This window comes from Zerene cesonia, chromosome 20, assembly GCF_012273895.1.
Source record: "Zerene cesonia ecotype Mississippi chromosome 20, Zerene_cesonia_1.1, whole genome shotgun sequence".
Lineage (NCBI taxonomy): Eukaryota > Metazoa > Arthropoda > Insecta > Lepidoptera > Pieridae > Zerene > Zerene cesonia.
Genome location: NC_052121.1, coordinates 1,825,337 through 1,846,780, shown reverse-complemented (window position 1 = coordinate 1,846,780; position 21,444 = coordinate 1,825,337). Strand labels below are relative to the sequence as shown.

The window sequence follows — 21,444 nt, the reverse complement described above, 5'->3', positions numbered from 1 at the left end:
TGCGCTGAGCGTTCCTGAGCGCTTTATACTCGTCAAGGGTGAGCTCACGCGGCTCTTCCTCGGCGGGGACGGTGCGCTCGGCTTCAGGCTGCTGACCGTCACCTGCACCGGCGGCCGGCGCTTCGGCAGGCTTCTCTTCAGCGACATCGGCGTCTGAGCCGGTTTTGTTCAACTCGTCGAGGTCATCTTTGATTGTACCCCAATTGTGTGAACCACCACCCTCACGTTTGTCGACCGGTTTCACGCCGGTTTTATCGGAACCGGACCGCCTGTCGAACTCACGTTTTCCCCGGTTGTCAAAACCCGGTCGAGGCCCACGCTGACCGTCACGCGGTTCGCGCGGCGGCCTTGGTCCGCGACGTTCACCACCTTCGGGGTTTTCATTGAAGTTACGTCTTTCGAAGTTAGGCCTGCGATCTCCAAGTTCACGTCGAGGAGGTCTGGCACCATCCTTGCCCTCTACAGCACCGTTTTGAGGGCGATCTTCACGCCGGCGTTGTGGCGGACGTTCCGCATTGCGCTCGTTGTTTCGCGGCGGTCCTTTAGGCTTTTGTTGTTCACCGCTCTTAATTTCTTGAGACTTCACATTTTGAGTTTCCTTAATACCTTTCCTTACGACAGCATTGCCGCTCTTAGGTTTGGCCTCAGGTTTGCCTTTGTTCTCTTTTTCGGCCTCTTTGGTCTTCTTTTTGAGCTCTTTTGCTTGCTCTCGCGCTTTTAACGCATCAAGAGGATCGGACTCATCGTCCAAGAAAAGAGCGTATCTATTATCGATCCCCACACCGTAGGAATTCTCCATTGTGATCCTCTTGATGTTTTAACTACACAAAAACTGGATGTTGATGGATTAATTTCACACACTTAGTAAGGCGACATTTTGTCTTATTTTATTGATTTCATTTAATATGGCGGACAAACTATCACACTATACGCCATATGACGGCAGGAATAGAGAAAAGAATGAAAATGGCCGCAATTTTAAAGTTGCCAGTGCTCAGAATCTTCACTACCCAAAATTATTAAAATATATAAATTTAGTCCATGATAAATATCTATGGTTCATTTTCTAAATGTAAATAATATTTAGATTTTTTTGATTTAACCAATTATTAATATAATACATAAATGGCACAAAATTTCATGTTTTAAGAAAATATTATTATTAATTTTTACAAGCGCATATAAACTGATCACAAAATTGCCTAACTTATAATTATTATTTAAACAATCATGTATAAAATCCCCAATAAGATGTGTTTCAATATTAAATTTCACATTTTAATTATTTATTTGTATTAATATGTTATCAGTCCACAAAAACGAGAAACCAGTTAAATTTGTTTAAAAAATTAAAAATCAAATTAAGCTTATCAACCGACTTCAAAAAAGAGGAATTTTTCAATACGACTATATTTTTTTGTCTGTTATGAGATAGATTTTTAATAGATGAACCGATTTTTATGCTTTTTTCCCATTTAAATTTGGTCTTCTTCTGACAATTTGAAGGTGATTGATTTTTATTAAAAATAATTATTTGTCTAAGCTTTAACTAGTTAAAGAGGCGAAGTTAATTGGTGAATAGGTAATTATCTGTATAGCTTGTTATTGGAGTAGTAAATATGTAGAATGCAAGTTATAAAATACAATTTTTTTTCTGAAAAATATATTTTATTCAAAAAAGTTTACAAAATTCGGTAAAACCTTGTATTGAAATGTGACATCAAATTTATAAGAAACAATAAATAACCAGATTATAAAAAGTACGCTAATCGATGGTTGAATTTTACTTACATTTACCTCCCTTACCACCACCACCACTACCTACTGATCCTAAACATGTGTCCATAAGTAAACCGCAGACTAAATAAGGATCACAATCACCAGCTGGTCGCCTGTCTTCCATAAATCCTTTTCCCTTTTCTTTTATATTTCTTCCTAAACGAATAGAGGCTTTCCTATTCGCTATTCCCCAAGAAAATTTATCAAATGGCGCCGTTTCAAACTTCCCCGACAGCCGCATCCTGTTACTTTGTTCATCGTGTTGATAGTTTTTCATGTGTTTCATATGATTTTTTTCTAATCGTTTAATACATTCTTCAATAAATTGATATCCACCATCAGATCTCATTCTTTTGGTACTAAAATTGTGATGCATACCAACACCAGGATGCTTAGGCCCCATTGGTTTAGGATGATATGTAACAACTACCCCGTAATCTTCAGATACTCGAGACATTATATATCGAGACATCCACATGTCATCTGGAGCTTTGATACCAATTGTAGTTCCTATTTGCCATTCCCAGCACGCATACATTACTTCTGCATTCGTACCTTCGAAGTCACACCCTGCATATAGGCAGGCCTTCGTATGAGATTCAGAAACATCTCTACCAGCTATGTACTTAGCGCCAACTCCACAATAAGAAAATTCATAATTGACAGCAGGAAAGCCGCCACCTTTAGGCCAACCTAAGCCCCAGCCATCTACGTCTAGCATTGTATATTCTTGTTCTAATCCAAACCAAGGTTCCTCCGCTTTGTGAAATTCACATAAATCATTGCAGAATTTTCTGTGATTTGTTTTTGCTGCTGAGCCATCGCCCATATATACTTCAGCCAAAACAATTACATGAGGTTCTAATCTAAAGGGATCTTTATATACGGCGGCTGGTTTAAGAGATGTATCAGAGTTTGCAGTAGTAGCCTGGCCAGTTGAACTTCCATCAAAAGCCCAACCTGGTGCCGCATCAGCGCAATATGGAGTACAATTCAGAATTCTATCTTTGCATCTCATATTCAAACCAGATCCATCAATCCAGCAGTAGGTGGCCAAAACTTTGTTGCAGGGTACGGGCAGTCGTATATATCTATCCATAACTTTTTTGCTCATGATGTGGTTAATAGATTGTTTGAGCATATACCGTTTTGGTGTAAAAAGCACATTGTTGTGATTTTGTAATATAGAAAGACATTTTAAAAAATGTTTCATCTTGAACTCTTCGTTTGCTGTATTTACTTCTTTTTTATTAATTTATTACAAAAATTTTGTAAATTTCATTAGTAAATATTCGAGAAAATTTCTGTTGGTGTTATAACAATCTAAAATAATTGACTGAGATTTGAAAATTTTAAATCATTTGGATATCGTCTTTTTTCAGCCAATTACAAGCATACATAATTTTTATACGAAACCTCCTTGCGTATAAATAATTTATATTTAGCTACAAGCACGTTTCTGCGAGAAGGGCGCACACTCTATAAGGATCACAGTCACCCGCTGGACGTCGATCTTCTAAATAACCTTTTTTATTAGATACGACACTTCTCTGGAGTCTTACAGAAGCTCCGCGGTCTGCTACCGCCCACCTACAAGAATCGTATGATGCTGTCTCGAATTGACCAGTTAATCTCTTTTTGTTTTCTTCTCCGTCCATAAGGCCGTAATTCGTAATTAATTTTGCATGCTGTTCACACAATAATTTGCATGCTTTCTCTATTTCTCCTAAACCACCATCCTTGCGCATTTTTTTTACACTAAAGTTATGATGACAACCTATACCTGGCTGGTCTTTTCCCATCGGTTTTGGATGATAACTAATTATAACACCATAGTGTTCGGCTATTCTATTTAAAATATAACGTCCCACCCAAAGATCATCAGCAGCCTTAATGCCTAAACTTGTTCCTACCTGATACTCCCATGACCCTTTCATTACTTCTGCATTAGAACCTACATAATCCATTCCGGCGTAGACACAAGCTCTAGTGTGACACTCTACTATCTCTCTCCCAGCGACATGTTCACCAATTCCACAATATGAATAAAGTGATTTGGGCGAGGGGTACCCTCTGCATTTTGGCCAGCCAAGCGGCCACATATCTGAATCAAACATAGTGTACTCTTGTTCTATACCGAACCAAGGCTCTTCATCTGAAATCTTACTTAATACACTAGCACAATTTGCTCGATGATTCGTTGCTGTAGCGGTTCCATCACCATAATATGTTTCACATAAAACTAGCACATGGGGACTTTTGCGAAATGGATCTCTATAAACAGCCGAGGGAATCAACATTGTATCAGAGTCTTGAGTCTTTGCTTGACCGGTAGAACTTCCATCGAAAGACCATTTCGGCACCATTGCGAGGTCGCAAGGAACTCTGTCCAATATTCGATCTTTTGAACGCATTGTTATACCGCTTCCATCAATCCATATATACGTTGCTAATATTTTATCTTTCGGCAATGGTAAATTTATATAATGATTGTAATACGCATTAATGGGGCTTTTGACTTTTGAAAATCCAGAACTAAAATGTTCTTGACTAAATGGTCGACAAGAATGTCTTCTGTAAATTGGAATCTTCAAAAACTTGCGCTCAATATATAACAATTTCAGAAAAGACATTTTAGTATATAATGATTATAAAATTAACATAATGTAAAAAAATCTCGAGGGTGTATTACGAATCTAGTAAGCTGCTTACCTCACTTATAATAATACTTATTATACCAATAGTTATATGAAATATTGTAATACTGTTGTTGTTACATAATTTTTAATCATTCATATATTTTTCAGTTATTCTTTTATTATTCTTTGCATATTTCATAAATTATAAAATAAATTGCATGTTTGCAGCACTAAAAGAATATTCCCAGTTGGGCTCAATGTAGAGGATTTTCTGAGCCGAGAGAAGTAGCTACTATTAAGGCAGTGTGTCTCGTTCTTTCATCTTGCCTGCGTAAATATTCTATAGTGCCAATTTAAAAAAATGTTCCTCTCCAAATAATTTGGCTCCGATAACTTGTAACAAACGTTGTATTTCATACTAGCTGTCCGCCTACGGCTTTGCCCATGTAGTAACGCGAATGATACATCCGGGGTTTTCCTCGCATGCTCGCCAATCGATTAATCCGTTCTTGAGTTATAAATAGTGTAACTAACACCACTTTCTTTTTATACATAGATAACTATTTTTACAATTATTAATCATAAAATATTATCGCATTGATTTTTGCAAAATAACGTATAAGTAATTCATGTAACATTTCTTATTTATGCTTAATTATTATTTTTAAACTGGCATATCATTGCATTGCTTTAACAACAAATGTCTCAATAGCTGGAATCAAAAATTTTAGATTGTATTTCTTCCTATGTACCTAAAGTCTGATGTATGTTTAGCAAGTACCCTGCAACACGACACCGTACTTGTAAGAGGGCAGATAATACGCCCTTATGTGGGTATGAGCATGTTAAATATTTCCTTCAGACTTATTTTATAGTTCAAAAGTAGTAAGTATTTTATTGCTTTAAATGTTATTTTAACCAACATTTTAATATTTCAATACAATATTTCAATTATAATGTATAAAAGCGCATACAATGAATAAAAATTGTGGTCGAACTTCGGCCACTGGGCAACAACAAGTTTTTCTAAAATTCAAAAAAGTTGAGTACTACATAAAAACTGATTATAAGACTGCTTTATTTAATAGATTGGAAAAATCTTAAAGTTATGCTGCTAAAAAACGGACACATCTTTTTCACACTAGCACTCTCGCTAGGCTCGTTTTTCAGCAAAAAATGCTTGGTCCTGTTTATGTACTACGTCCATGGTGCTACCTACATTATATTTGGTTTGCTTCCATGTGTTTTAATTTTTGTCTATTATCTATAGTGATTGGTAGTCTTCGCGTTGTCAACCGTCACTTTTCATTTGTCAAATGTCAACGTATTAGGTACCTACTGGCTTGTTTGTAAATGTATTTGAATACCTAATGGAAACGTAAGTTAAACTTAATCATTTCAAAATCATAGAATACAACAACGTACACATGAATCAAGACAAACTTTCAATAGAATACAGAAATCATTGTGAATAACACAAAATGTTTAGAATTATCAAAATCAAATATGTAAGCATTGCCAAGTAGTTGCCTTTGCAAAATTGCCTTATTTGAATTTGTGCTGAATTAAAAATTTGGTTATTAGAACTAAATTGACACCCCATGTTATTTCTCCTTGTTTGTGTATATTAAAGTAATACTCCCAGCATATGCACAGAATTTCACTCGATAAAAATATAATATTTAGAATTTAGAATAATATTTAGGGCATAGAAAGGTTAAACTATTATAATATGTTGCTACTGTAAATAAGATGCACATAATGAGAAATTAAACTTAGTATAATTAAAATGAGATGTAAATAATTTATTTAGGAACATTAATCTATGTACATATAACGTTCATATTTTGGTTTATGTTATGTCCAAAGTTAAAACCTGCTTAGCATTACAATTTATTTTTCCTAGTAAAAATTAGCTGTAACTGCAACATCTTTTGTTACAACAAATTCTAACTAGGTAAAATGTGTTAAAAGCTATTATAAATTAACTGATACTTTTAATCCATTTTGAATTCGATTTTTGTAGAAATGCCTATTATTAATTGACAGTTGGTAATTCAAAGTCAACCAACACACTAGTTGCTTTGCTCTCCACTAACTTCTAATAAAAAAAAGTTGATTGAATTTTAAGAATTTTTAACCAAATTTCTTCTCCAATTAAATAAGGATAACTAAAACCTTTTGAAATTTGAAAAAGTCACAAAACAAGGCCCCACCCCATGGTCAAGACAAGCAGTTAGTAAGCTAGAATAAAAATTAAACCTTTTCATTAAATTTCATTTATTTTATTTCAGCATTAAAGCTAACAGTGCATTTCTTTGCAATCATGAAGTGATGCAGATACTACAGACACTGAAAGATAACACTCAAAAGAAACATAAACGAGAAGGATCTTTAGCTACAGTAACATATGAGGTAAATATAAAGTAACATAAGAGGAAAAAGGTTTTGTTGTGGGAGTCAATCACGCTTTGGCATGAATTGGGCCAGCTCGCACCGGGGAAGTACCACACCCCCACAAAAAACTGGTGTGAAATAGTGGTATGCCACTGTGCTTCGTATGGTGAGTGGGGGAGCTGGAGGCCTTTTTCCTTTTCCTCACCCTCATCACACTGTAGTAAAAAAAATGACCAAATACTGGTATATTAACAAAGTTTTTATTTATTTCCTTTCAGACTGTTAGATATTTACAAGACACAGAATGTAAAAACCAAACTGCAGACACCATAAGAAAATTTTTGGAAGCGATGAAATCATTCAAACTGACTAAATTAGAGAAATTAATGATGGTTAATACTCCACCAAGAACTGAATTGGAAATACAATTAGTAAGTAACTTGTTATTCTAACATCCCCAAATATAATTATGTAGTACTAGCTGCTCGCTGCGGTTTCAATTGTGCAAGTCTGTATCCCATAGAAATATTGGGATAAAAAGTTTCCTATGTGTTATTCCAGTTGACCAGCTATTTCATTGCAATCGGTCCAGATGTTTTTGCAAGAAAGAGTAACAAACATCCATACATACATACATCCATCCATACTTACAGACATTTGCGCTTATAATATTATTATGTAGTATAGTTAAAGTGGTTCTCTAAATTTAAGTGTAATAAGTAAAGATTTTTATTTTGTTTAAAAGACTAAAACCAGATTAAATAAGCTCAAATTAAGAAAATATTTCACAAATTCAGAGAAGGTGAGAGGATACATGCAATAGCTTAGTAATATTTATAACTATTAACTAGTGTTCCCTACCACTTCACCCATTCATTATAAACATATAAGTCCCCCATAAGTTTTAGGAAAATGACTGATTTCTTTCCCAAATAACACTGTACCAGGTTTAGAATAGACACAATATTAGAGCTCCAAAATTGGCTCATGTGGTCCTATTTTTTTGTCGTGTTTTAATATAAATACCAAATGTGGCACTTAAATGTGCTAAAACTCGTCATATTGAATACCCTTCCATTGCAGCAAACCATTATTGGATATATTTCAGCACAGTTAACTCTTGGTTGTCTGTTTATTTCCACAGATTGTACAAGAAAGTGAGGAGCGTTTATCAGAAGATGATGTACAAAAAATAATTCAAATTGTAAATGAGTTTTTTCCACCTACCTCTAGCTAACATTAGTTTAAAAATTTATTTTAAGATGCAGTAAATAATCGATTTTATACAATAAACAGTCAATAAAACATTATTTTTTTTATTCATAATGTTAACCCTGTGTCCTGATCTGTGTAGCAAAGTTTCTAGTAAGACTTGTTAAATGCATTCGAACTGTGTCTCCTTCTGGCGCCAGGAAACAGATCACAGCTTTTTTTTTATTTTCGAATAAGATAGGACATATCACACATATATTTTTTTTTAATCATCCCTGGAACTGGGTTCTACCGTCTACGCTCAGGTGATAATACTTCCTAGGAGTCGACCTGGTGAAGCAATTAAAAAAGAGAAGAAGAAGAAGTAGGAGTCGACCTCGATGTAAAAAGTACAAAATCCAAATAAAAGGTTACAGACATACAATTCCATTATTTTATTATTTTTTAATTTCTAACCCATATAACATAATATACATGAACTTTTATATTAGTAGCCAGTATATAAATTACAATAATATTGCATTTGTTGCAAATATTTAAAATTACGAATATTTACAGAAGTTTTGTTTACTCTATGGTCATAGATAATAAAATAGGAAGATGTTTTGGGAAGGATAGAGTAGTAATACCGCCATCTTTAGTCACACACAGTAAAGTACTTAAATTTTTCGCAGATGACTACAGATGTCGCTAGGAACCTTCATCCTTAAAATAAATTCAGTACTACGTTAAAAATTACTACTATATTTTTAAATACATCGTATTTGTAATGAATGAAGAATAATTATCATATCTCAGGAGCTGTGTATTAAGCTTGTTTTTCTAAATTTTGTAATGTATGCTGTAAATAATAAAAAGAGAATGAGCGCCATCTAGTAAGCATATCTTTAACTTAGATGTCATAAGTGACGTACGATAACTTTCGAACTTGAAACAACTGAATAGTGACATTCGCTCGCAACGGAATTTGAAATGTATCGGTCGCTAGGAGACGGGAGTCCGCGACTAGCTCTCTTGGCAGAAACGTGTATGGCGAAGTGCGATCGACTCGTCGATACGCAGCTGTCCTGCCGCGTTTATCAAATTTATAAAAGTTTTCTCGAAACGCGTGTGTAAATAAACAGTTTGTTTTATTTCGTTTTGATTATGAAGTGATACAAATGTTTGTTTAAACGTGCCGATTTAAGTGAAGCTGAAGCATTCGTAACAGTAACTGCTTCTCGCAATGACATGGGAGAGCATTCAGTTACCTTTTGAGAAACCGGAGGCATTTAAAATGTTTCTTATGGCCTAATTGATGCCTTTGTAACGTATAAGTGATACTTTGGTAATAAGGACTAAATAGTGTTTTCTTTTGGTGACATTAGCGATTGTTTGTATCGGTTCGTCAGTCGTCTACACGTTCAAAATGAGTGTTTTGAGTGGAATATGTAAGGCTGATATAAAAACAGCGAGTGATGGACTGTTGGAGCTGTCTGAGGAGAAGCTGCGAAGCATCATGCGCTCGGATCCCATCACAGACACTTACCACGTCGAACAAACCCCATTCGCAAGGTCAGTAAAATATTAAGTGATCACGTGTTGATATTAACCGTCTTATCGCTGCCAGCCAAGGTAACTTAGTGTCGTCAACGGTGTGATTAAATATAATTTTTAGAATAAAATCTCAACAAACAAGGCTCTTCGTCTGACACGTCGTAGTTCCAAAAAAAAAAAAACAGATGTAAAATGTATATAATATATAATTAATAACCACCCTCATTTTATGAATTTATCAATTCAATAAACTTCTTTAGATTTTATCATTACAATGTACTTAATGGGTTTTACATATATTGTTAAATTTCATTTAATTGCATGAAATGTTATATGGCAGAATAACATTATTCTGAGCGCTTTATATAATTTTAGGCTTAACTTTTCAACAAATAACAAAAATGCAATAATAAAGCTCCATAAGTAATTATAAATATATTATTTTACAATCAGTTTCTACAGATAATAGTACTGATAAATAGCAACTGTGAAGTAATTCATCATTGATATTGATAACTTGATATATTGTGTTACAATATATTTGAATTTGAATGTACTTGTGTGTATAATGCATCTACAATAACACAAATGTATAACACACTTATATAATTAAGTACTTTATACTATTTTATATTGTAAAGTGAACTATATTAATCTCAATATGGCAGTAAAATGACTAAGATAGAACTGGGCACTTCAGATAAAGGTGACTGATGAGAGCCGAGTACCTTGATAATTATAGATAAGACATATTTTTTTCTGCAAATAGGTATCATTAAAAAGTGTAACATGTGTTGTACACACAACTGGTTATATTATTCTATAGACATAACATATATGCCTAGTATGATATTGATTTCGTAAAGTTTAAGTTAAATTAAATGTTAAGAAAGTAAATTCTACAATTTTTTTTCCAACAATGTTAATAATCTATACCCTACAATAATCTATACCCTATAATCTATACCCTATAATCTATACCTACATAGCCTACAAGACAGAAGCTAATCATAATAAATTTATTATATGTACCTTTTTAAAATTTAATCTTTAAAAGAGTACATAGATAGAACTTTATCACAATTATTCAGATACATACTTTATACCTACAAAACCTAGCATCATTATTTTATATTATTATGATATTTTGTACCAGAACACAACTTCATAATTTTAAATCCTTGTAGTTCAAAATAGAAAAGACTTGCCTACATATCTGGATACAATATATGGATGATTGAGGGGGATTTTAAGTTGACCATGATAACTTTTTACAAAATTTCATCAATCAAAATTGAAATTTTGTGTATTCATATAAAACTACATATGTATATGCGTTGGCATTATTTTTAATAATAAATAGAAGTGTAGAAATAAAAATAAATGTCGGTAATAAATAACATTTCTAAAATAGCCACAGATAAGTGTTGCCATTTGAAAATTATGACGTACAATAATGTGAAATAATATGTAGGCACAATTTTTTTATGCGCTGCACATTTTAATTTCATTTCAATAATTTAATCTAATTTAAATACAGAGTTCATATAAATATTTTTTTTTTTGAGGCTGAAGGTTGTTACCTCGCGAGACGTAACTATATACACATTTTTATGTTAAAAAAACGTGACTGGGCAAAGTCGCATACACACGAAAGTACATACAACATTCAGCTATAGTTGTGGAACGTGGCGAACGGACAAGCCCGACAACTTTTCCCCTCGTTGTAGCCTGTGCGGTTACTCGACGCGGGCATACATTAACCCCGACAATTTTACCTTCAATGATGATTATTAATTTTTCGTACTATGCGGTTCGACTAAGAATAGATTCGATTCGGCGCCATTTTGTGACGTCACAGATATTTATGCAATTTTCGAAATGAAAAAAAAAAATCTAAAATGTGAAAAAAAGGAAAAAATTAAATACATAGTTATTAAAATACAAAAAGTCTTTCTAAGTAAATTGTATTTTTAAATTATTTGTGACACTAGTTTATGGACTCATCTTATTCTTAATTGAATCGTATAGTACAACGTTTTTTACAAGTGTATAAGGATTATAACATGATTTTGTATTTCGACTACTGTATAGTTTCAAAACAATTCAAGCCTAAAACTATTTAATTTTGAATCTATTTAATGAAAACAACAATTAACTAGTCTCCAATGATAAATGATTTCGAAAGTAAACGTTTTAGCATAAATTGATTTCATTATCATAAATTAGTTTCAAACCATTAAGTAGGGTTTATGTTTTCTTTAAATCATTGCAGTGACTTACAATTATTTAATAAATTTTATTCATTACTAGCTTTCCGCCCGTGGCTTCGCCTGCGTGAATAAATTGGTTGTGTGGTTTTCCTCCACATGGTTCCCATTATGTAGAATATCCGGAATAAAAATTATCCTTAGCTTAACTTCTTGAGTCACAGACATAATTGTACCATATTCCATCCAAATCGGTTCAATGGATTTGTCGTGAAGAAGATATATACAGACAGAGTCATATCGCATCTATTATGTTAGTAGGGTTACTATGCATACATAGATGAAAGTGAAATTGATCAAGTGATAAATCGAGAAATGAAGTTGCTATTCGTTTAAATCGAATAATCGATTGTAAATCTATCCAGCACGAAACAATGATGCACAGTTTCTATTCTAATTCGGATTTCTAACGCTTACAAACCTGCGGGCAAGTTCGTCGTTCGGATCAATATATCGTCTATGATATTTATAAAATGTATGTTCTTTTGCCTAGATGATGTATCATTATATATGTGTTTTATTAATTCTCTATGTCTCAAATAAACAAATATTCCTATTGCATAATATATTTGCTCAGCGTCTAAGGGAGCTTCATTTTTTTTCGTAACATTAAGCGCTTACGTAGTAACAGTTTTTGAAGTTGTAGGGTCATACATTTATAATTTACTTATGTAATATCGTAACTAATATCATATGCTTGAGCGTGAGAAGACGCTTATTTAAAAAATCTACTATTATAATTTTTAGTAGAGTGTATCGAAACTTAGAATGTTCTGGATGCTAAAACTTCTGGTTTTTACCAGATCGATAACGTATCTCGAAGTACTTATGATAAATGTTGTGAAGTCTTTAAGTCTAAGGAACATAATACAAACAGCACATAATAGTTGACAATTATTGTATCGAAATAACTGTAAAACACTTAATGGTTGTGTAATTGTTAGTTGTAATTAATGGATAAAATAAAATATGTTTTGAATGTTGCCATGAATATGAATACTTTATTAGCAAGTGGGCATATTGTCCTAGGATTATATTATTATCTGTGGTGGTGATAACGCGAGTAGATAGGAACTTTAGCATACACATGTATAGCAACTTGTCGTCGATCAACGCACCATGTTTTGTTTCTTCGACCTTTAGATATATGCCAACCGTGACTCATTGCATTTTATTTGCGTTATATCTTATACTTGATATGTACGTCACATGTTTGAAGCGTTTTAGATTGCGTACTGTAGGTATTATGGGAAAATTAGAAAATGAAACCATAAAAATATTGCGTAATAAAAACTGCCTTTTGGTAAAAAAAGCGTATTTTTTTATTCCTCCATGACGTGTTGTTGGTTGTTCGTTTTTTAATTTGTTTTTAAAAGGTTTCGTTGGAAACATGCGAAATTTTATCGCGGGATAAAATCTGCAGTGGAATGCTGTTTAGATAATAAATTCCGATGTGACCCCGTTCAGAACGGGGTCGAAGCAATGCTGCGAAATAATTAACCCGTTTTAGGATATTGTTTGTGGGTTATCAAAATTGGGGTAACAGTAACAAGGGTTCGTTTTCGTTAGTATTCGTTTGCTATTTCATTTATTTTGTGATTACGTTCGATTGTATTTTTAAAGCAATTGAAGGATGAGGAAGGAAAACTATGGTAAATTATTAGTATTTAGTCACGTTCCATCGTTATATCTATTATATGTATATAATATATATACACATATAAATCCATCTATAAATAGAAATATAAAAATAATGAGAAATTATTCAAATGAAACAATTTAGTACTTATGTTGGTGGGCAGAAAAGTTATATATATTTTAAGAACTTACTTATAGAAACAGTTACATAGTATATATATCACATACATATCCTTCGTAGTAAGATAAAAGTTATTTAGACATTAAAAATCCAATGCGAGTGATTAAACGCAATTTTTCCACTGTTTTCATATTCATTAACCGACTAGGAAGGTCACTGACACATTGTTTGTAGAACGTAAAGGATATCTAATTGGGTGACTCTCTTACTGGTGTGCATACCCGAGTATGTGTAATCTCATAACGCCGATGTTTCAATTATTCCACAGTTTATAATTCGTTGAATATAATATATAAGCCGCCGTAACATCATGTTCGGAAAGTGAGATATGCGTATTTTTAGCGATTGCCATATTGTGACTTGACATTATAATTATATTTCATATTTTCACGTAATTATCAGTAAATGAAGCGAAAATTGCATAGCCTTTAACCGTAAATGTAAACATTACGAAATTGCAGGAAGCTGTTCGCTTGTCCGTACGACAAAAAGCTATTAAGAAGTCTGATTTTGTGTCAAGTTCATAATTGTCTCATACGGCGAAGTATTTACCGCGGAACTTTAATAAGTCATTGTTCTTGGTGTTTTGTGCCGTTCATTATCTGCCTACATTTTATCTCTTGCGGTATTTCGATTAGATAAGTAATTTACGTTCTTTGTTCGATCAATATTTAGTAACGTGTACGCGATTTTCTTCGATTATGATACACTGACAAAACTTACATATAATGGTTGTTTCTATTATTTCCTACTTCAAAACTCCATAATTAAAATATGCCTACGATGCATAGTAATATCATTAAAATAATTATCCATACGCTGTGAATCTAATCAGGTTTACGATTATAAATCTTTGCGCTGTGCACGGTACGACTAATTATCTTTTTCACTGAGATTAATCATGTAAGAATTTTACACACACGAGTCGATTTAACGCCAAGTCATAGAGAACAGAGCTGCGGGCGGTCGCACGTAAATAAAATAAAATTGCATCGAAAACATCTATATCGAATTGGCGCTATTTACGGCCCGATCCGATAATCGGACGCCGGGGGCAGTAGTTTAAGTGAAATCCATTTCAATGTTACATTTTACGCTATCGTAAGGGATCGTTTATTGGTAGTTCTTCGTCGCCCCGGGCCTTTCGTTCGGGAGCAGATTTGGTGCACAGAGTGTGTTATCGGCGGCTTTCTACAGCTGGTCGTAACTCGTCAGGTTTCACTTTCGTGCGGTGACGGACCGCCCGTACCTCCGACCTGTTTGTACCGTCACTCCCCTTTACACCCCACCGCCAATATTGCTTTTTAATGTCTGGTATTGCCAAGTGAATCATATACCTACCGTTTCAGAAATGTATAAAGCATTGTTTGCTTATAGGAAAGATCAGTGGAACTATTCAAATTGTGATGTTATCAATCCACTTTTTTCTCAGAATGAGCGTGTTGGTGTTATGTTATAGTCGAGTTGAGTTCTTATAGCATGAATAATCAATTGTCGTGTTGTGTATGTTGCTACACGTGTCTTATCGCAGTAGGAAAATTTAGACATAGGGGTTTGAACGTATGTATTTCAATGGTAATAACGGCGGAGTTAATTTGGATTCGACACGCGGCCCGAATACTCGGGTCAAATTCCTCGTCGACTATCCGCGCTAATATCTTATTCGTGTCATTAGCGAAATGCCAACGGTTTGGCAGGCGCGGCGCCAACCCCGGCGTTCCTTGCGGCCGATGCACTGCTCTGGCTCGCACCAACTAAATTCGGGACCGTTGCATCACGCATCACTTTCAGTTTCGTTTGTCACACGGCTATTTTAGATAGAGTTGATTATTAGAACGCCGTTTTTAGCTGCATCCATTCGGCCCACAACACTATGACTAACTGCTATGGCATGAGGAAACTTCCACGTCAATTTAGGTACTATATCCGACCGGCTATTTCCTATTTTATTAGACGACGGCTAAAAGAGGGCACAATAAGGCTAGGCGAGTTTCAAAGTCGCGCAAGTATGTATCGATTCTCGTGCCGCAGTTATCTTGACTTTGCGGAAAGAAACCCGATCTGTATGGAGCGGTGTGAGCGAGGTCGCCGCGTCCGTTCGCGCCGGCCATCGTCACCAAGTTATCTGTCCTAGCGAAGAAGAACTTTTTATTGCCCCTCTAATTAGAGGCCGCTATTTCGTTCCCGCATTCATTATTTTTTCCAATTTCCTGTATGAGACGTAGATCATAATAGCTTTGCCCCAGAAACTTGTCGTTAACCGAATCGTCACGCTTCAGATACATCCTGGAATGAGCGAGAGTACGCCCTGTGTTCAAGGTTGACCGGTGCGCAAATGCTCACCTGCACTAGAACGCGTCTAGCTTGTGCAACCGATAGGTACGTGGGTGATCTGCCGAATGGGGACAGCCGTTCATCTCAATTGGAATGCAGGCCTCTGGTATTGTTAGCAAACACAATGTTACAATCGGACCAATGTCAAGCCGACTCTGTGCCGACTTTTGATTACGTGTATGATAATTTGATAGACGCCGGCACAGCGTGATATTCGTGTCGCGTTCGCGTAGGCGACTAGATTTTCCGTCTCGGGTTGGGCTACTCACGCACTATATGTAGTTACAGCGCGTAGCGAAAGTCTAGTCGACCTTCGGCGCCTAGATATAGGCGGTAATAAGTACTTCGGGACTTGAAACACCTGATTACGGCTAGAATAAGAAACCGCATTAAGATCGAGATGGTTATGTCAGCGTTGGCTACGAATAAATGTGTCATTGAGAAGACTGAAGCGCCGATCACACGTTTCCGATTACATTCTTGGCAGATATCGACGTGTCACTTATTTATGATCCTTGTTATCTGGGCATCTGAATTGTAAATCGTCTGCAGCTGATTGTGATCGGTAGAATTTCTAAGGATTTAGAGGCTTAAAAGTAAGAAACATTTTATGTGATAATATCGGCACGCCGCGTACTGCTCGCTCATATTTCTAAAGTAACGTATAGATATTCTTAAAGTGTAGAAACAACATTGCTAAGCGGTCGTTCTTCACTTTTAAAATCGTATCTCATTGTTTTGCTTTATCGAATTTTTTTATTAACTTACAATTGGATAAGGATACGATTGACCCAGAATATAAACGTCGTGTCGAATCCAACGTGATTCACAGTGTTATGAAAATATCAAATGTGATGTAATACTGACCCGGGCTCTCCCGAATTCGGAGAAATACATCCGTGTCCTTAAAACGTAACCCGTTTTCGTGTTGTGTTATGAAATTCTTGACTAATTTGTATTATGGCATTGAGTTTTGAAGGTTTACGTGCAGATTACACTTAATTGTTTGAACGCTTACATCATACTTTTAACAAAAATTGTATGTGTAATATATAATACAAATTGTGTATTCGAATACATTAACATGTCTATGGACTTATTGGTTTTATTGTGTATATCTAAACAAAATGTTTAGTTCATCACAATGTTATAGATGCACTCGGTGAAATGACTAAGGTTTATGTTTAGCACCTTTATCACAGCTGCGTTATCTCACATTGCAAATTTAACTCGGGCATTGTGCGACGGCCGGGCTGCGAGGTAATATTGACGTCTCGATTTCATTGTTTGCCCACTTGATGGATGCGGTTCGCCGTCTAGATTGTTTACACTCCCTTCCCTAACCTTGGGGCGAGTTCAGTGACACGGCAACAAATAGAAACGTCTCTAATTGTATACATCCGCCGCAACCAGGACCTAGGACATCGGGGCAACTGGCAACGCATCCTCCGTGTTTACATTACGTCCCGTTTATAGACTCTGCATGTGAACACCCTCTGATTCGGAACAGAAATAGTCATCGGAGACGTCGTAACGATTTTATCCCTCCCCTAATTTTATACTAATACGAATGTCGACGGTGATGGATCTTATGGCCGTTACGTATTGGCCGTAAACGGCTGCGTATTCTAGCATTCCACAAGGATTTATCGCGCTCCGTCCGTTGCTGCGTAAATATAATTAGAGGGGCCATTTATCAGACCGGCGGAAGGGCGTTCGCTATTACCGCTGTAAATCTCACGTGGCCTGAGACGGCTCAATCTGGTAAGAAATGTAATGTCATAGTTCTGCAATGGCGGGATCGCATGCGTCTTCGGTACAGGCTACAAGGCCAGGCAGGATTATAGCTAAAGTGAATGTTTCGAGATAGCGCTATGGATTGGATTAAACTATTGCTTCTGTAAATCACTGTTTGATACTGGAATTTTGTAGAATGTTATTTCAAGCATATTATCCAGCTAAGCTTCAAAATACGCATGTTTCGATGTGGAGATAACAAATGAAATCTCATAATACCGTAATATAGTTTAATTTGAATATTACCACTAGTGAATATAACTAACAATATCAATGGGTTCAACTTTTATTGCTCAGTGAGTGAGCAAAACATTTTAAACTGCATCTAAAAGCGTTTGTTTATTTCAGACGGGCGAACGTTCTCGATTAATCTTTAACGCAATCAAAATATATCATTGTCTACATTCCGCTTAGAGATCGCAATAATAATGAACAACGTCCTTTAATAGACCTAACATTGTTTTTAGTGTCGTAATACAATCCACCCGAACACAATACTTAATTTTCATGACGTCGAGTATCGAATGCAGCTTGTAAATTGTTGACGTCTTTTTATTTTATACATATTTTGCTACAGAAATGATTACTATCAAGGCCTAGGCAAACAAATATAACTAATACGCATTTACATAATCTGCCGTTTATTATTTCTTTAACGTTTGATTCTAGCTTTGAAAAACTTAAATATATCCAAACAAATATTTTAGGTTCCAGCTAGGAATGCATGATTAACAATATGAATTAATGTCGGTCTATAGGTGGGGTGGTCACTTGTATCGACAGTGCATTAGCATAAACCGTGTGATGCAGCACCGCCCCCCAATGTTCTAGCCTTGCTGCCTCTAGCTGAAAGGAATTTAAATTGCAGGTTCTAACCTGTGACTAACGTGAATATTATTATAAGGAATAGCTTACCTGTATTTTGGGATGCATGTATCGTAACCCATGTAGCGGAGATATTGAAAACTTAGTTGCCATAATGCACAATACCATGCGAATGCATTCATGAATATTTAACAGTGTTCGCCAGAACCATGACCTTTATTTTGGCCTCTCTTAGCAGCCATTGTTCCGTGATATTACCGGCTTTATAGAATATCGGCATCTAATTTTCAACCGTGCTCTACCATTGTCCGTCGTCTTTGTCCTGTCTAATATCTCGATATTATTTCCAAGCAAAAAAGATTCAGCATCTGAGGTGACGCAATCGACAACAGATCGCCAGATGTTGACTCATTGTCGCCTCGCCTCAGTGAAGCTAAATTCATTAATTATTGATTTCATTAACCTTTTTCTCATGACTAACTCGTGATTTGCATAGCTATTGCTGAATAATTTGGAGTTCTTCCGTTTGGGCGGCTAGCGCGGGGTCGTTGTCCTATCTATGTCTGAAAAATGCATAGAGCATTGATGAAGTGGGTAGCGTAAAAAGGTCATTAGCGTTTGACTGTCGCTTGGGTGTCGTCACTGAGTTCTTGTCAAAGGCAACGAGGCGTCTTCCTCGCTGTTGATTAACGAGTGCAACCCGATCTTGCGTATTTGTTGTTCTGTTCGTCCCACATTGAAAAATTAATTAATTCCGACGTATGCCACGCCTACGCGGAAAACCAATAGGGATGCTTATAGAGCCGTTGGAAATATAATCACTTATCAGTTGATGGGTTCAACGAGTCTGTTTATTACAGAACAAGACGACAGCGTAATGAAAAGATAATTGGTATATCAGTTATCGCAGCTTAATGTTTAAACCGCGTTTTATAATGTACTCATTACATTTATTTATTTGCTATATTCACGATTAATTTCCTGATCTTTACCGAGCTGATTATTTATGAGAATATTCATTTCGATCGATATAACCGTTTTCGAATCATTACATGGCCGGAAATTGCATACGATTGAGTAGTTGCTGTGATTGCTATGGTAACTGTCGATGATGAGATATATCAATATTCTGTCTATTAGTACTCTATTGACACTTGAATTCTGCAAGTGTCACTAGACAAAGTCTGTTAAAAATATAAATTCGAAGTGTGAAAAGAGATTGCCCATGAAACGGTTGTGTATGCGAAATGTTCCATTGCAACTAAATTATCTCACTTCAACACGTGACCTACGTGTATGCCCATTCCTTTCCCGCGTCGATTTATTCGATTTTGGGTGAGCGCTGTCGATGACAAAGTGTCACTTTCTACGGGCGCGCGCGCAACGCCAAATGAAGTGTGTCGCGTACGCAGACATCTGTGCGATAGATTCTGTGCTCTAACGTACACCGGAAGCCATCAATTTAGATAGTGCGCCGGATTGCCGCCGCAGAGACTCTGTAGGATGGAACTATTACTTGAAGGAAGCAGTGATTTATGACCTTCATTGTTTTGTGTTTGAGATCTCCTACATCCTCATTTTATTAAATGCTCCTTAACCATTCATTGTTCGGAATGATTTTTACAATTGTTACGTTTACGTAATAGGTACGATTACTTTGGTACTTAAGTCACTTACTCAGCCTAAATGTACATATTGTAAACTAGTTAATATTAACACAAATTTAAACGGACCATATAAACAAATTATATATCTCGTTACAACACAGGAGTAATGACGTCACGATTTCTTGTTGTTAGAATCAACTGTTGATATGATTTTATTACAAACTGTGTGACATGCACCATCTGCTGTTACCCACATTGTGCCGAGCGACGCCCCTTGAATTGTTTGTCGATTTACATTGTAACAAAAACTAGAGTATAAATTACCGATTGCAATGTTTACAGTCCCTTTTACACTATGTATGATCTGCGGAATCGGTAATCCAATATCGGTTTTCCGTGCCGAATCGAGCAGCGTGGCTCACATTGCATGATTTTGTTTGTTGCATAGTTTTCTGTCGATTTACGATTTGCTCCGCTTACATTCAAATCATGCCAATTGGGCCGCACAATTTATATGATCCATTCTGATAATTTTACAAATCGTTACTGCTATCTCGAGCTTGTTTATAGACTGATACCGCTACAAATTATATGACACACTTGGGCGCTCTGTTTTGGCGTTATTAAAAATAAAACTAGACACAGATAGGATGTTTCAAGGAAATGTATTTTCAAGAAGAAATATCAAAATTTTGTATTACTTCATAAACACATTTTGCGGAGCCCAACACTACGCCGAATTTAATTATAAATTAGTCTGTTAGATATTTTATTTTGTTTTTTCAGAATTATTAGTACTGGGAGTGAATAACAAGTAAGAGTGTTTATGGTGACCAATGCACGTATCGCAGTTAGCTCAAAATCAAATGTTGCTTTCATATTGAACACTTTCTCGGCGAGCGGTGCCGAACGAAGTATTGTTTATGAAAAGGGGGTCAGAAGAAAGCGACTGCGGGTCCGACTGGTCATTCAGCGATATCGGGGAGGTCACGGCCATTATGTACGACGAGAACCTCTGGCATCTAGTTGAACGATCTTGAAGTCGCTACCGTGACGGTTTTTGTATGGATTCCGTGACGATAACGCAACGTGTTTTCACTCTGTCCACTTTTTTCGCGGATCGGTTGTGCCTTTGACAATGAATTATTATCATTGCCCGTTGCATTATTTCGGAGTGTAAGTAGATACTTATTGGTGAAAAGGTTTATTTTTCATTGGGCGCATTACGT

At 35.7% G+C, this 21,444-nt stretch overlaps 5 protein-coding genes across 6 annotated transcripts in view; 2 read left to right on the top strand and 3 right to left on the bottom strand.

Annotated features, from left to right (window-relative positions):
• The window catches only part of LOC119834940 (plasminogen activator inhibitor 1 RNA-binding protein-like), a 2,942-nt gene extending 1,967 nt beyond the window's left edge, over nucleotides 1-975 (bottom strand). The window contains exon 1 of the mRNA XM_038359495.1: nucleotides 3-975. Coding sequence (XP_038215423.1) covers nucleotides 3-799 — 797 coding nt within the window. The 5' untranslated portion in view covers nucleotides 800-975. The remainder of the gene's footprint in view (nucleotides 1-2) is intronic.
• Nucleotides 976-1,783: 808 nt separating this feature from the next.
• LOC119834829 (glutamine synthetase 1, mitochondrial-like) lies at nucleotides 1,784-2,992 on the bottom strand. The gene has a single exon (XM_038359338.1). It carries the CDS (start codon nucleotides 2,990-2,992, stop codon nucleotides 1,784-1,786), a length of 1,209 nt encoding a protein of 402 aa, XP_038215266.1.
• A 232-nt stretch (nucleotides 2,993-3,224) lies between these two features.
• On the bottom strand, nucleotides 3,225-4,412 carry LOC119834828 (glutamine synthetase cytosolic isozyme-like). The gene has a single exon (XM_038359337.1). The coding sequence runs from the start codon at nucleotides 4,410-4,412 to the stop codon at nucleotides 3,225-3,227; it is 1,188 nt and encodes a 395-aa protein (XP_038215265.1).
• A 1,262-nt stretch (nucleotides 4,413-5,674) lies between these two features.
• On the top strand, nucleotides 5,675-8,114 carry LOC119835315 (DNA-directed RNA polymerase III subunit RPC9-like). Of its 2 annotated transcripts, none has more exons than XM_038360069.1 (4): nucleotides 5,675-5,796; nucleotides 6,713-6,833; nucleotides 7,094-7,246; nucleotides 7,960-8,114. In XM_038360069.1, the coding sequence occupies exons 1-4, from the start codon at nucleotides 5,789-5,791 to the stop codon at nucleotides 8,050-8,052; spliced, it is 375 nt and encodes a 124-aa protein (XP_038215997.1). In that variant the 5' UTR covers nucleotides 5,675-5,788; the 3' UTR covers nucleotides 8,053-8,114. The 2 variants fall into 2 exon arrangements, with proteins under 2 accessions (XP_038215997.1, XP_038215998.1); XM_038360070.1 differs by lacking the exon at nucleotides 5,675-5,796 and adding an exon at nucleotides 5,804-5,926.
• An 876-nt stretch (nucleotides 8,115-8,990) lies between these two features.
• Nucleotides 8,991-21,444, top strand: part of LOC119835314 (serine/threonine-protein kinase 17A) — a 164,621-nt gene continuing 152,167 nt past the window's right edge. The window contains exon 1 of the mRNA XM_038360068.1: nucleotides 8,991-9,581. Within this exon, the coding sequence (XP_038215996.1) occupies nucleotides 9,436-9,581 (146 nt within the window). The 5' untranslated portion in view covers nucleotides 8,991-9,435. The remainder of the gene's footprint in view (nucleotides 9,582-21,444) is intronic.

Coding starts and splice junctions, on each gene's coding strand:
- LOC119834829 (XM_038359338.1), bottom strand. CDS start 2,992: ATGAAACATTTTTTAAAATGTCTTTCTATATTACAAAATCACAACAAT.
- LOC119834828 (XM_038359337.1), bottom strand. CDS start 4,412: ATGTCTTTTCTGAAATTGTTATATATTGAGCGCAAGTTTTTGAAGATT.
- LOC119835315 (XM_038360069.1), top strand. Junction 6,834..7,093: donor TAGCTACAGTAACATATGAG/GTAAATATAAAG, acceptor ATTTCCTTTCAG/ACTGTTAGATATTTACAAGA. Junction 7,247..7,959: donor CTGAATTGGAAATACAATTA/GTAAGTAACTTG, acceptor TTATTTCCACAG/ATTGTACAAGAAAGTGAGGA.